Source organism: Tetrao urogallus, assembly GCF_951394365.1.
Source record: "Tetrao urogallus genome assembly, chromosome: 7".
In the NCBI taxonomy this organism is placed as follows: domain Eukaryota; kingdom Metazoa; phylum Chordata; class Aves; order Galliformes; family Phasianidae; genus Tetrao; species Tetrao urogallus.
Window position 1 is genome coordinate 6,192,613 of NC_136820.1, and position 14,865 is coordinate 6,207,477.

The window sequence follows — 14,865 nt, forward strand, 5'->3', positions numbered from 1 at the left end:
TGTGACTCAGCCACTGCATATTTTCAGTAGGGAACAAACAAACTCAAAGTCCTCTCAGCAGTATGATCAGATCTCTTCTAGAAGACCACCCTTTTCCACCCTCAGTGTAAGTTAAACACTGGCAAAGGCATCACGCCTCTTTTTATGCAGAACATAAACGTCTATCTTCTCCAAAACCACAGGATCCTACTCACCAAAGGTGGAGGCAAAGCCTGAAAGGCTCCTCTGTATCAGGACAAATTCCTTCAACAAATCCAAGTATTTGCTCAACCCTTCATCTTGGAAATATATACAGTACAATCCAGAGTCTAAACACCAACAGGCAAGTTCAGCTGTGCTTAGCTTATCGAAGAACGTTGCATCACAAATCAGGAAAATTAGCAAAACAGACTCAATGTTTAATTTGGGTAGAGGGAAAATGCAGCAGACAATAATTATTTCAATAGTTCTCCTTGTCATGGACTGTCTGTCAACTGAAACTTGAAAAAGAGATTTTTTTTTTAAGAAAAAAAAAAGGAAAGAGGGAGAGATCCCAAAACAGACTACGACTTGCTGAGAAGGTTGTCTGGGGTGACAAACAGTTAAATGAAGAAATGGACTGCTGGAGAGAAAAAAAAATAAAAGCAGAACTATCTTATGAGCAACTGCTCTAGTAATCTTGCTAAATTTAGTTTTTCTAAATGCTCCACTGTGTCTAAGTTCCCTTTATTTCTTGGGTGGGGATAAGAACCAACTTTTCTCTTGCTGCAATTCATGTCTCAGCTGAGTTTAGCAGTTCCTAAACGACAGTGAAATACAAAACAAAACAAAGTCACTCCTCAGTTTAAAAGCAAGCAAAAACTGAACTGATAACAAAGCAGTTCAAGAGGTATCTGCCTCTGTTCAGCTAAGCTCAGGCCTATTTAGTTCAAAAGCCTCTAACTCTGAGGGAATCTTCATGCTGGCATCAATAGCTTTTGAATCACGTTCTTTGTCAAAGACTCGCAGAATGGTTTGGGTTGGAAGGGACCTTTAAGATCATTTGGTTCCAACCCTCCTGCTATGGCCAGGGACACCTCCCACTAAGCCAGGTTGCTCAAATCCCCATCCAGCCTGGCCTTGAATGCCTCCATGGGGACATTCATAACATTGCTGGTAACCTGTTCCAGTGTTTCACCACCCTCATGGTAAAGGATTTCTTTCTAACACCCAGTCTAAATCTACCATCTACCAGTTTAAAGCCATTTCCCCTCATCCTGTTGCTACATGCCTTTATAAAAAGTCCCTCCCCAGCTTTCCTGGGTACTGGAAGGCTGCTGTAAGGTCCCCCCAGAGCCTTCTCTTGTCTAGGCTGAAGAGCCCCAACTCTCTCCGCCTGTCCTCATAGGGGAGGTGCTCCAGCCCTTTAGTCATTTTCACAGTGCTCCTCTGGATTTACTCCAACAGCTCCACATCCTTCTTGTGTTGTGGGCCCCAGAACTGGACATAATACTCCAGGTGGGGTCTCACGACAGCAGAGAAGAAGGGCAGAATCGCCTCCTTTGACCTGCTGGTCACACACTCTTGATGCAACCCAGCATGCAGCCGGCCTTCTGGGCTGCAAGCGCACATCCTCTGCAGCAACCTTGTGCAACCTCCCAAACAAATTACTCTGTGTGTGTGTGTGTGCATGTGTGTCTGTGCAATTTCAACATTTCTATCAGTAATGCTAGGAATGAATGTACTACTTCGCCTCATTCATATGAGTATGTCCCATTTATTCAGACTAGACATTCCATTTTTATTACAGCTACAGCCATTTCACTACTCAGTGCTGAAATCATTGCATCACTTCATGAATCATCCACTGCCATTCTATCTGGGGACAGAAAAAAAGGCAGCAACAGAATACACACAGGAGGAAAGAGACAAGGCAGCAGGCATGAAGGAGTTGCAAATATTACACAGTCATCAAAGCTTATTTCCACGTAAGCAACCAAAGAGGGAAGCAATATGCACTGAAGTTCTCCTCAGACTTCAAAGAGTCCTTCGTGTTTTACATATTTCAATTTCCTGAACACAACTTTCCAGCAGAATACTGAACATGAACAAATATGAAAGCTGAGATCTCAGTGCTGAAGACTGATTAAACTTGATAGACATGAGGGCCTCTGCACATTCAGCCTTTTATTTCAACTTTCCTAATACAAGAAATCAGTGCAAAATCATGACACAAGGTCTCTTGGTACACATACCCTCATTGGTATCATTCTGGAAAAAAAACTGTATTTCTTGTATGTATGTTAGCTTAAAATAAATTGTAGCAAGTATTTTAGTGCACTATGCAAGAGTTGTGCTGAATGATTTACCAACCTTTTCTGTGATGTAGAAGTTAGAACTATCAGCATGCTGCAGTGCAAACTGATCATGATTTGCAAGAGACCACCTTAGAAAAATGAAAATAAATTGATTACAAAAGGAAATGTCAAAGGTTAAAAAAAATATCCTTTGCATAACTTGACTGTGATCAAATAAATGCCTGCCCCTCCCATGTATTTCTCATACTGATTCGTAGTTCTAAATGATGTGCTCCAAAGTTTTAAAGAGTATGTATTTTCACAAAGGGAAAACTTCAGTACAAATACATCCCCTAAATTAGATATTTCCTCTTTGCATAACTGAAACAAAGCCCTATTTTGTCAATACAGTGATACTTCAGTGCTCCAAAAAAAGTTGATAAGGATCTGATATTCATTCCAGATCTGTTTAAAAAAAAAAAAAAAAAAAAAAACAGGTCTAATTCCTTTCTTGTAGTTATACCACTAGATTACTAAAAACATTTACAGCACCACAATTTTATGCTGGCTTTTACAATACCCAATGTCTGTAGTGCTAAGATGATGTATAACATTGCTCAAACCACCACCTCATTTAATTCAGCAGCAATCTATTAAATGTAAACTGGCTTCTCCTCTATGGTAGCAATTGCTTGAAACAATATTTGTGCAGTGCTTGAAAATCCAAGCCACAGCCAGGGCAGCAGTTCCTTCACCTATAAGATGCAGGGATCAAAACCATTAGGTGAGGATGGTCAAAATACATCTCTGTGTAGAACAGAAACAAACTGGCTAAATGAACTGCCCACATATGATGGAAGCGTTTTGTTTGGAGCCTCATCTTGCAGGTAGTTGATCCAAAACACGTTATAAATTCAAAGTCCAAAGATAATACAACTACAAGGCTGAATAACCTAATGACTTGTAATAAAGAATACCTAAATTTTCTTCAGAACAGTTATTATCTCCATGTTGATTTAATAACTGAAAGAGGTACAGTATCCACACCACAGTACATCACAGAACTTACCCATCGCAGACTTCTTTTATTATAGAGGACAGTGGCTTTTTCTGTTAAGGAAAGAAGAAAAAATATATATATCACTGAGTTGTAATAGCCTGCATATTAAAATAATTCCTAAAGCACTGATTCCAAAGAAAAAAACAAGTTAGCAGTACCTTGTTTTCTTTTCAACATTAAGCTTAGAAGTGTCCAAAAGTTTTTCAGTGCTTTGGTCTGATAAGTTACAAGGACAGCAATTCTAAGCACACTCTTGATGACATTATCAGCCCTTTTTGGCATCTTTAACCCACACAGCTTCTCCACACTGAGCAATCAAAAGGTCTTTTGTGTGCACTGCATCCCATTGCCCAGCAAAAACAGAACATTCAGATACCAACATGAGCATTTTCCAGGAATGACATCTAAAGCAAGAAAACATTCAATATTTTTAAACCTTCTTTTGTCCCTTTCAGTTATCATTCATATGTTGACAGTAATCCTCACTGAGTATGCATACACAGGCTCCTCTCTGTTAAAGCATTAGCTAGAAGGTGTTAAGATCCCAGATGCATCAGTTCTATTTTCTGTATCTGCAGGCACTAGCATTTAGACTGAGGGAAAACAGCCCTGCTGCTTTGGGTCTCAAAGAAGTAGGAGCAGACTGGTCTGGTCATGGTGCTCTGAACACTGCTACAAATACAGGGCACACATACAAATGCTTTTGGGAAACTGGTGGCTAAAAGGAGAAAATTATGGGTTTTACTCAAAATATGGATGAAGTTGCACTGCAAAATGAAACAGACTAAATATCACTTTTGGATAACTGCAGGCTCTTTTTTCTCTCCAAGACTGGGTGACCACACATATTATCACATAGATACGTTGTTTTGTGTGAACTCCCCAAATCACTCAAACAGCAGAGCAGATTTCTCTCTACTTTCAACAAATGCAATTCACTGAATTCTTAACTAAGAACAAGAAAACAAACTAAACCACACAACAACCCATAAACAACCCCAAAGCCAACACTGTTGCCAAAAGATGCAGTCTGCCTTTAGTGTTTATGGAAAACCGATTAGACTAAAATTCAGCTCAGTAGCAGGATGCGTTATGGGGAGGGAAATTACTTTTCCTCTTGGATTTGTTTTCTGAACTGCACCATTGCCTGAACAGAAAATCAGGAATGGGAATCCCTGCTCACGTCAAACTTGGGTAAGATTTGTTATTTCAACAGTCCAATCTACCAAGTCTGTTTATAAGCAGGCAGAAACACAACACGAGCATTTTAATCAAAGCTGAATGAAAGCATCTGCTGAAAGGATCCTGCACCCCTTTGCTGGACCCCCTTCCCATCTCCATCACTGCCACTATTGTTTTCATGTGATGACACAGATGAGACACCAGAGAACATGACCAAGCTAAAAACTGATGTAGTAGAAAGAAAAAGAAGCTTTCCTCTGGATCCGTATCCTCATCTGACCTGTTATGTGTGCCTAAAGGAACAGCAAATGCCAGCACATGAGAGAAAAGGCAAGAAGTGTGAGTGCTCTCCTTTGCAATAACCAGCATGCACCTTTTCACCTGTGTGAGCACAAGTGGAGCCAGACCAAGCCAGTTGCACAAGAGAAAGGCTTTCCTCCACACAGCTTCATCAGTTCCTCAGGCTGGAGCACTGTGTCACCTACGTGTGATTGCTCTGACCTGCTGTCCCCCTGCTCTGAGGCATTTTGCAGTTTCCAACAGTGCTAGCTTCTCCTCATACAGCAAAAAATCACATCTCCCTGTGGAGGAGAAAACACACACACAGGGAAACAAACAACAATCCTGTGTGATCAACTCCAGTTCTCAACTGCTCTCTTCCTTCTATCCCTAGCAGAAAACCATCCCACGGAGGGAGAAGCATGGGGCTGCTTGAAGCTTGGGCAAGGCTCACTTGCTGGCCACACATGGCCTGCAGCCCTTCAGAGAACTGCTGGGGCTCCCTGGTGCACCACTGCACCGTACTGTGACTAAACATACTTCACAGCAACAGAATGAAAAAAAGCGCAAATCTTCATACAAAGGGCTTGCCATTAGCAACTGGATAGCACTACAGTGAGTTTACAAATTAACAAATGTAAAACAGCTTACATTTGCAATCCTAATAAGCTCCTGCTTCTAATAATCCCTCAGGCTCCACTCCCCCTACGTGTAACTATAGACACAACTTTCCCCTACTGCACCAAGCAGACAAATGCCACCATCACAAGAGCTCCCAGTTGTGAGCATCATAAGGGCTGTTGCAGGCTGCAGGACAGGCACTCTTGTGTTATTTGCTCTACAAGTGGCAAAAGGGTGAGCAATGAGATTGGTTTTTTTGTTTGTTTTTTTTAAATGAACCAAGTAAGATGAGGTAAAAGTTCACCTCCACTTTCTGCAGGTTTTATTTTGGTGCAGCTATCAATATTTGGCTGCTGTCAAGGAGAAAAACGGCTTGACGTTTTGGTCAATTGCATCTTTTCACAATTATTATTACGAAAATGCATCCATTCTCTTTGTTGCATTTACAGTTCTAAATAAATAAACAAAACGCACTTTATTACCTAACATACTTCAAAAAGCTCCTTACCATCAGATAAACCAAAACTATTTCAAAGTATTCCCTTCATCTAAATGATTATTTTGTACTAGAGTTTTTAGATATTTTTGCCTTTACGTCCTCTCCTATGCTAGCAAAAACGAAGTGTGCTTTTACACACGCTGTGATGATCTTCTTAAAGCTTTAAGAAGATCAAGCTGTAGCTTTAATGCATGAAATAACAGACTAAAGCAAATCTTACGCTCCCTATTAGGAGATAACCCCTTCAGCTAGCACATCACAACCATCCTGCACTGAGCACATCAGTTAGTATAAGCATGTTATCCTAGTGTAGATATTAAATTTGTAGCTGAAACCTAATGGGAAACAATAACAGGACAATATAGCTTCACGAGTTGTTGGTCTGCATGGACACAGAGAACACTAAGCATAGGCGGTGCTAGAACTGATGTGAATTTGCACACCCAGTAAAACTTTATCTGCATTGACACCTCATACTCACGTCTGTAGTCTGGCAGCAATATCTAGTCAGCATTTCTGCTCAGCTGTGTGCCTCTCAGGACACACCTCCAGGCTGCTTGCGCTCAGGTACGTGCAGATCCCAAACATGGGTCCACTTCAGCACAACCCTGCACTATGCAGGATGCTGCCTGCGTAGCATTTTATACCACTCCTGTAGTAACTTGAAGAGCACAGATCAAGATTTCCCCCTATTACTCCGCCAGCTTAATCCTTTCATGCCTACACCTCAGGTTCCCCACAGAGGTAACCACCCAAACAAGCAGCACTTAGTATGGGCATGCTGGTTGGAAAGTTTCATTCTAAGGAAACTCCAGGATGAGCAACAGCCCAAAACAGACAATGCTGACCAAGCTCAATCCAAGCTCAAACCAAGTTCAATCATAAGTACACTAACCTGGGCTTAAAGCACTTCCAAATCAAAGAGACTGTGTTTGCGTGTATCATGAAGACGACAGAAGCCCAAATCTGTTTAGCAGCCTGTGTTACAGGTGCAGTTCAGGTGTACTCCCACGGTGCTATGCCAGATGCTCCCTTTAGGCCAAAGGCTAAATACCTTTCCTTTTCAAACGGCTTTGTTTGTTTGTTTTGGATGAGGATTGGGATATTGCCTTCCCTGCCTGACACCTTCTAATGAGAGGAGAAAAAAACCTTGACTCTTGTTGCCATTAAGCCAAAAAACAGCAGATGCATCACATCTGTTAGTGGAAAACGTCCAGCGTCAAAGTTCTGTTGCTGATCTACACATCTGTCAAAAAAAGGAGAATCTTAAGCCAATAAACAGCCCATTCTGTCTGTAATTAATGCTAGCATTCTGCTAACAAATCTTTTGGTGTGAAAGTCATTTCTATGAATTTTACAAAACAGAAATACCTCTTTTCTTGATCAGTAGAAGCTTCATCTGTTCCCGTTGCACTACACGAGTTACAGCAGCAGCAAATACTAGTGGGCCAGGCACCAGGAGGCCCGGCTCCTGGATTCACCTTGCTGTTGATTTCTCAAAGTATAAGGGCCAACCTCGTGCAAGGGGAAGGTCCTGGGCAGCTTTGGTCTCCAGCCAGCCCAGCCTACCTGCCGTGATCGGAGCCACGGCTGGGATCCACTCCCTCCACTGACTACCACTGAACAACAGTGAGACCTGACTCATTCCTCAGGCACTGGGCTACAGTAATACTGAAATCTGTGTTTCACTACATTTAAGCATTGCTCCAGAGATCACACTAAAGATGACAACTTGATTGTAAAATAAAGAAGCAGTGCTCTGGTGTGAAAAACAACATTATTAAAACAAGCAAAACAGAATTTTACAACTTACTTCACATGCTGGGATCCTAATAAGCTATGTTATTTCCTGCTTCCTCCAGGACTTTTTAGGGACACAAAAATCTCAGTTAGGAGTACTAAAAGGTAATAAAGCACCTAAGGACCCACAGTCCAGTGGATTACAGCACACTTGCAAAATACTTGCACCACATATTTAAAATAGCACTCAGAGGACAAGCGTTTCAAAGTGAGGCTTTAAGATGTGGCTCTCCATACAACCACTTTATTAGGTGAGGATACCTCTGAAAACCAAATCTAAATAACTCTGCAAGCCCACAGCTTATGACTGACACACTGCTGGCCTTCCAGCACAGAAAAGCCCCCATACTAAGGCACAAAATTTCATTCTGAGATTTCTTTTTGCAGATCTCTTTTGCAGTATAATCTTGGAGTCCCAGAAGAAGAATATAATCGAATTATAAAGTACTCCTGGATACTCCAGTTGGCCAGAATGTGAATGAGGTACCTCGCAATTAATTCAAGTGCTGTGCAACTCCAGGAATCTCATCTTACACAAAACATTTCTTTTCAATATAGCTGAATTAACTTTTAAGAGATGAGATTACCGCTGTTTGAAAAAAGCACACAAGGATCAACAACAGCCAAAAAAAAAAACACCAAAAAACCAACATCACAAACAAAAACTTAACCCTTCAGAGGGCTATCAACTGAAGACATCAAAAACCACGCTAAATCAGACTCAAAGTAAAAGAGGTGAAATAGTATTAATTCTCCTCTTGTTTCCTAAGAAGCTCTTCCTTCACATCCTTTGTGCCAGGGATCAGGAATACTGAGATGCTATTTCTGCATGACTGTAAGAGGGACATGACTTCAAGCATGCCTTCAGGATCTGTTTTCAGCCACCCAGCTTGGGATGACAATTCACAGCCTTGAAAGACTCTGATCTAGCAGTAGCAACACTGCTTTAGAGAAGATCACAGCCAGATTAATAAAACTTAACACACAAATGATGCTTTCACCCATGATGGCTGCCTGCCACCACAGAGAGGACTGAAGCTGTCATGATGATTGTTCCCAGGCGTATGGTCCCATAAGAAAACATACCATATTTTCCCCATCTATTGCAATTAACAATGATTACGTTAACTAAGTGCTGTGCTGTTCGTGCATATGCACGCCTTAGTGCACTGAATTACACTCAATGCATTAAAAAAAAAACAAACCTGCATTACTCTTTCCAATGCTATTCTTATTTCTAGATAAAAAAGCTCTTCAGTAACATAAAATTTAGACTTTTCACTATCCCAACAAAGAAAATGGTACATTAATTTAGTAGATATGATTTCCTTACCAGTTCTATTAATTATAAATCAATTTATTAATTATAAAACTAAATTGACAATAAAAATGCTAAATAATTCCGCTACGATGACATCCTGGCTACTACCTGTACTACAAGCAGTTTCATCTTCCATTTGATGAAATTGAAATATTGACAGTTACAACAGGAAGCAATAAATTTATACAATTGCTAGTCTTTGTTTAAAACATGGAAGTTGGCTTTGAATACGCCTAACTTCAGCTAACTGGCTTAAGTTAGTCAAGTGGGTTTTTTCATGTTTGGAAAAGTCAGCAATCCTTTGGTTCATCCATTGGTCTGTTTCTCTCTTTTAGGGATAAAGGAAGAGAAATGCTCTTCCCTTCCCACAAACTTGTAAAAGTATACAAAGTCTCACTCTAAAAAATTAACCATGACCCGCTTTGCCTTGATTTTAAGAGATGATGTGTGGAGCCATCACTAAAGATAGGGAGCAATGCTTCAGGGTACAGCCTCTTGTATAAGCAGACCTCAACACTCCTTCCTCCTTCATCACCTGAGCAATTCTGGTGCTCGTGCTGCTAGGACTGTACAGCTATACTTCTAATACTGGTGACAGCACTCGCAGGAACTACAGCTATTCTTAGTCTACACACGTTGCAGAAGCAAAGTGCCACTTTCCTTTCTCTAATTAAGCATTTCACAACTGCTTTTGAACTGTGTCTCCCCACACAGTCTGTGAAACAGAGCTAAATCAGTTACCATTCCCCAAGGGTCCAGATTTAGGTCTGAAACCCAAAAGGTTCAGGTCTGAAATCCAAAACTTTTCAAATGAAAAGTCCCATTTAAAAATTTCTTTGGTTTCCTTTCAGAATGCAGTGAAGTGCAATGACTTCTCTGAAGAAAGAAAACCAGCAATTGAAATGGCACATATACACTGGCAGAAGAGACAACAGTGATTTGAAAGACATTCTTCAAAAAAGTTTGAGGATGAAATCTAAACCTTAGAGAGAGCATTAACGTAAAGCAGCCCACAATTACCCCCTACGTGATGCACTGCAGTGTTTCAACAAGACATTGTCATTTGATAGCACTCCTGTTAATTTTGCCTACCAGGTCAAGATTGTGCTTCGAAAAGCAAAACGCAGCTGTGTTTTTTGTTTTGATTTTGGTTTGTGGTGTTTGGGGCTTTTTCTTTTTTTTGAGCCGATTTTATAGATTCACATCTGCTAATTCTATCTAAATTTAATGATCTGGTAGATAAAAGTAAACTTAAAGGAAGAGACTGCACAACTAAGTGTTTAATTATGAACTGTTTCCTTATGTAGGAACAATGTTTACCTCCAGCGGTCAGGAAAGTCACCACAGGGTTTCAAGAAGCTCTGGTTTCAGTACACACCATTAACACACAAACATGAGTGGATAGGCAAAACCTGCTATCAACCTCAAATATCTGCCTTGTGCCTCTTCTGGATGTTGCCTCCCCAGCTTCAGAAAGAGAGCTGTGAATTCGCACTGTGAAGGCCGGAATACCCATGTTATCCAAAACCAGCACTGGCTTTATCAAAAATAATTTAAGCACTAAAAAAAGGTTGTATATATAAATATAATGGACACAAATTCAAGCACATCAATGTGCAGATGAACGCAAGAAATAACATCATATTACAAAATGGCTATCTCTATAACAAACTGGAGAACGTTGTCAACAAGCCAGTTAACCTGTATAGAGCCCGCATGGCCCCACACTCTTATTCTTCCAGATTTAATTGAGATTAATAAACAAGAAGATTGGGAGATGAAGGTAACAGGCAGTCAGCACCTACACATTCCTCTCTTCCCCACACTGCATCCCCAAAAATCACTGCCAAAGATCCGAACGCAAAATCTGACACCAATCCATTTTCTCTGCTTACACAACAGGAAGACCTCAGAAGACGATCATCCCTATATCCATAAATCATAATTAAACATCTTCATTGAAAATGAACTTTCACAACAGTACTAACTGCCACAAGACGGGTATACGGCAACACTTCAGAGGAGCACAAGTCTCAACAGTTTTTCCAGTTTTTTTTAATTGAGGATACGTTGGGAATAGGAGGAAACTCAAATGACAAAACCAAAACATTCTGACAGAGAGTGACTGAAATCACTGAAGTCTATCTCTCAAAGAGACAGCAGAAAAGTACACTAGTTTGCTCATGCTTTCAAGCGAGCTTTAACACATACAGGCAACTGCCAGCTGCTAGGTTTAGTGTGACTTAATGAGACCCCTTCTAATGAGAGGGGGATGCGAGTAATATGCATTTTTTCCCTTCTTATTTAAAGCAACTTTCCAGAAAACAAGCAGTTTCAAAGCTCTGACATCAAATAGAATATTTCAATGAACGAGAAGAAAGGTTAGGCGCAGAGGCTGGTTAAGGAAAGCACTTAATTATATGTTATGCAGGCAAAGAGCCTGCCTTCCCCAGTGAGACTAATTCTGTCTGCTTAATATTGAAAACACTGTTGATGAACCCAGGCCAATAATCCTACAGAAACAAAGAGAAAAGCATCAACTAGAAAAGCTCCCTGACTCCAAATTCATGTCATCAGAAATCATGCACTTGAAGGGCAGGTATGCAACAAAGCTCACTATCATTTGGTGGAAATAAAGTACTCATGAGCTCTTTTCAGGCCCAAGAACTTCCAACATACTATTGACAATGACCATGGTTTTTACAGTAAAATTTTCTATTTTGAAAGTATCTTATTCTCTTCATTGCTAAGCAAAACATTCATATACACAGTAGGTGAACAGGGATACTGCACAGCTGAGTTATAAATGCTCCCAAGAATATCCAACAAGCAATTTAAAAAATAATACAAGTTTTCCTCTATTCTTTTCCATGGTATTTTTAATTCTATATTTGGAACAGTTTCAGTGTGTGGAAAGACGCAGAACTTGCGTTATGGTACAGTGCGTTATTTTTCTGTTGTTCTTGGAGCTAGTAATCCAGTGCTGTTCTTTTAAATGCTCCCTTTTTTCTGGTAAGGGATCAGAGGGGAAGGACAAAGGTAAAGATGATAAAATTTTGGGTGGTTTCTGAATTGTGTCACATGGTGCTTGACTGAGCAGATCCCAACTGGGAGATAAACAACATACTCCAGTTGCAGTGCTTGGTCAAGTCACCACTTTTCTGCCTTCCTTTTCCTTTTGACTGCTTACAATTCTGTGGAGCAATTGATTTATATCTCAGACAAACTCTTCAACTGAATACACAGATCGGGACAAAGTTAGCACTAAGCGAACCAAAAGCAGAGCTGTGTTTAGCAATATGCCTCACTCCACATGTTTTTAAGGTTCACATCCACTTTTCTCCCATCCCCAACAAAGGAAAACGTGCAGGTTTGTGTTTATGCGTATGGGAAAGTGATACAACTCTCCCATCTTCATTTCTTGTCACTAAATCTGCATTTTCTGTGTCAGGAAGAAAAGAGACGAGCCCCTTAGCTTTCATTGCCCCTCTTGTCACTGCATGAATAGCAAGGCCTGTTAGTCTTTCCTCTATCGGCCTTATTTTCCTCCTTCTCCTCCCCACAAACTGGCATGGGGGAGCTGACTGCTACTCCATGCAAGTCAGCATTCATCCTTCTTGTTCTCTCTAATTCTTATACAGTAAAGTTAAAACAAAGTTCCAGAACAGAAAGCTAATAATTTAGATAAAGCATGTATCGTGGCTGTAGAGCTATTTTAAGCCCTTTTGTAAATTAAAAACAATAATTTTGGTATTATTCTGCTGCTGCTTGAAAGAAGACCGAAAAATACTCGATCTTCATCCCCAGTGTACTCGGTGGCAATGAGCTGATGTTCACCATGACTAACAAGCATCTTCCTCTGAAATAGCATGCACAGTGTCTGCCATTTGTTATTTAAGAAGAAAAAAAAGTCAAACAGTCTTCACGCCAGAAGGCAAGAGATTTGTATCTGCACTGATATGCTTACTAAAAAATTTCAGCAAGTGAAAATGCAGAAGCATGGCAGGTCTGGAAAATAAGGTACAAAGTGCTAAATACTAGGCACACACCACTGTGGGGTTAACTAGAAGTGAAACTGATTGCACTGCACAAAGAAAATAGGATTCTATTTCAGTAAAACATTTTCAGCACAAATTCAGATTTGCTCCTTAATAGAGTTTCATAATGTTCTCGTTCCCTAGATACTTTATGTTATAAGCACATTATTAAAGGCTTGCAAGCTTTCCTTTGCTCTGAATACTATTTACAGAAATAATTATTTTAAACAGGTAGCATGATGTAGGCTTTCAGCACATTATGGGGAAGCTGTTAAATATTAAAGACATCGCTTTTAATATTAATGCATTTGCAGCAAAAGAATAATCTCAGAGAAGTCCAGAACACAAAACAGCACTTGTATAACTTAATCAGCTCTCCCACCACTACAAATAACCTATAGTGTAACTCATAAATGTGAATGCATGTGCCACAGAAAAAAAAACAACCACAACCACCAATCTTTAGGAAGTCCAGAGCAAAGCACAGCATTTGTATAACTTAATCTGTCAGCTCCTGCCCCCCCAAAAAACCTACAGAGCTTAATTCATAAGTTTGAATTCATTCATTTCTGTACCTTGCCTCAGATCAATTCCGTTCGTGCAGCCACTGCAACAGAAACAACCAGGGGAACAGAACAAGCCATGAGATACCCACAAAGACTCCCCTGCTCAGAATGTGCCACTGCTCAAGTTCCAAAATCTGCACTTGCTGCAGCCATTCAGCATGATCACACTACAAATGCAAAGCACTGACTGTAAAAATTTGCAAAGACTTTCTGCAAGGAGGTAACAACATTACCGCAGTTTTACAGTTGAACAAAATTAAGGCACAAAAGTGTTAAAGTGGGTTTACGTAGGGAGTAAATGCCTCAGTTTAGCAGCTGTTTAAAAAGAAAAAAGCAGATTAAAAACACAGCAGAACACATCAAAAATTAAGCAGTCACAGAGGAAGAGGGTTACACCCCTTCTGCTAAAAGCGCCTTATACTGCATATGTACTCACAGAAGCGTGTGCATCTAAGTAAACAGATGCAGAGACAGACACACACACACACAGACACATATACATGCACACATTCTCTCTCTAGGTCCATAGGAGCAGACGCACACAGGCACTTACTTGATCGATTTCCATCAACTTGGGGAAGGCACCCGGCCATTCGATTGCCACCTTCACTATATCAGCAGGAGGGGGCATTGCGATGCTGCTGTTCTTTGGAGCCAGCACAACTGGACACTAAATACTGCAGAGAGCCTCTCTCATTCACACCTGCAGGGAGAAGGGGGGAAAAAAAAAAATACAGCAGTTCAGACAGAACTCCACTAATGCTGCCTTATTTCCTACATTTTCCCTGGCTGGGCAGGTGCATGAAAACATCTGTGTATGTGCATATGCAGGAGCACAACAACTGCACATATTACAAAAGCAAGCACAGGACGCAATGCCACGACACACTGCACAGCCAGTCTGTTCGAAAGATGGCTGAAGCACAGGAATGTACAGTGAATAACAGGCAAGCATTAGATTTAGAGAAACTATTTTTAAATATTATCGAGTACGCTGGTAGAGAAAAGCAACAAACTGGAAGCAGCTGTTATTACGGTGTCACTCCTCAGGTCCCTGGGAACGTGATGGCATCACTTGCAGCTTGCACTCCAGAAGAAGAGATTGCCCAGGAAGTCATGGCCAGGAAACACTGTTTCTTTTAACTATAGCAATGATCTTCTATGTGTTCACAAATAGATCACTGCACTATAGCAACCAGGATGTCAGGAAGAAGGCAGAACGCAGCAGTTTCCACATATACATAC

At 40.6% G+C, this 14,865-nt stretch overlaps 1 protein-coding gene across 1 annotated transcript in view; it reads right to left on the bottom strand.

The window, feature by feature from the left end:
• Positions 1-14,251, bottom strand: part of ELMO1 (engulfment and cell motility 1) — a gene marked incomplete at both ends in the record, with an annotated part of 245,247 nt that extends 230,996 nt beyond the window's left edge. Inside the window, 3 exons of the mRNA XM_079538185.1 lie at positions 2,332-2,404; positions 3,325-3,365; positions 14,174-14,251. Coding sequence (XP_079394311.1) covers positions 2,332-2,404; positions 3,325-3,365; positions 14,174-14,251 — 192 coding nt within the window. The remainder of the gene's footprint in view (positions 1-2,331; positions 2,405-3,324; positions 3,366-14,173) is intronic.
• Positions 14,252-14,865: the final 614 nt, after the last annotated feature.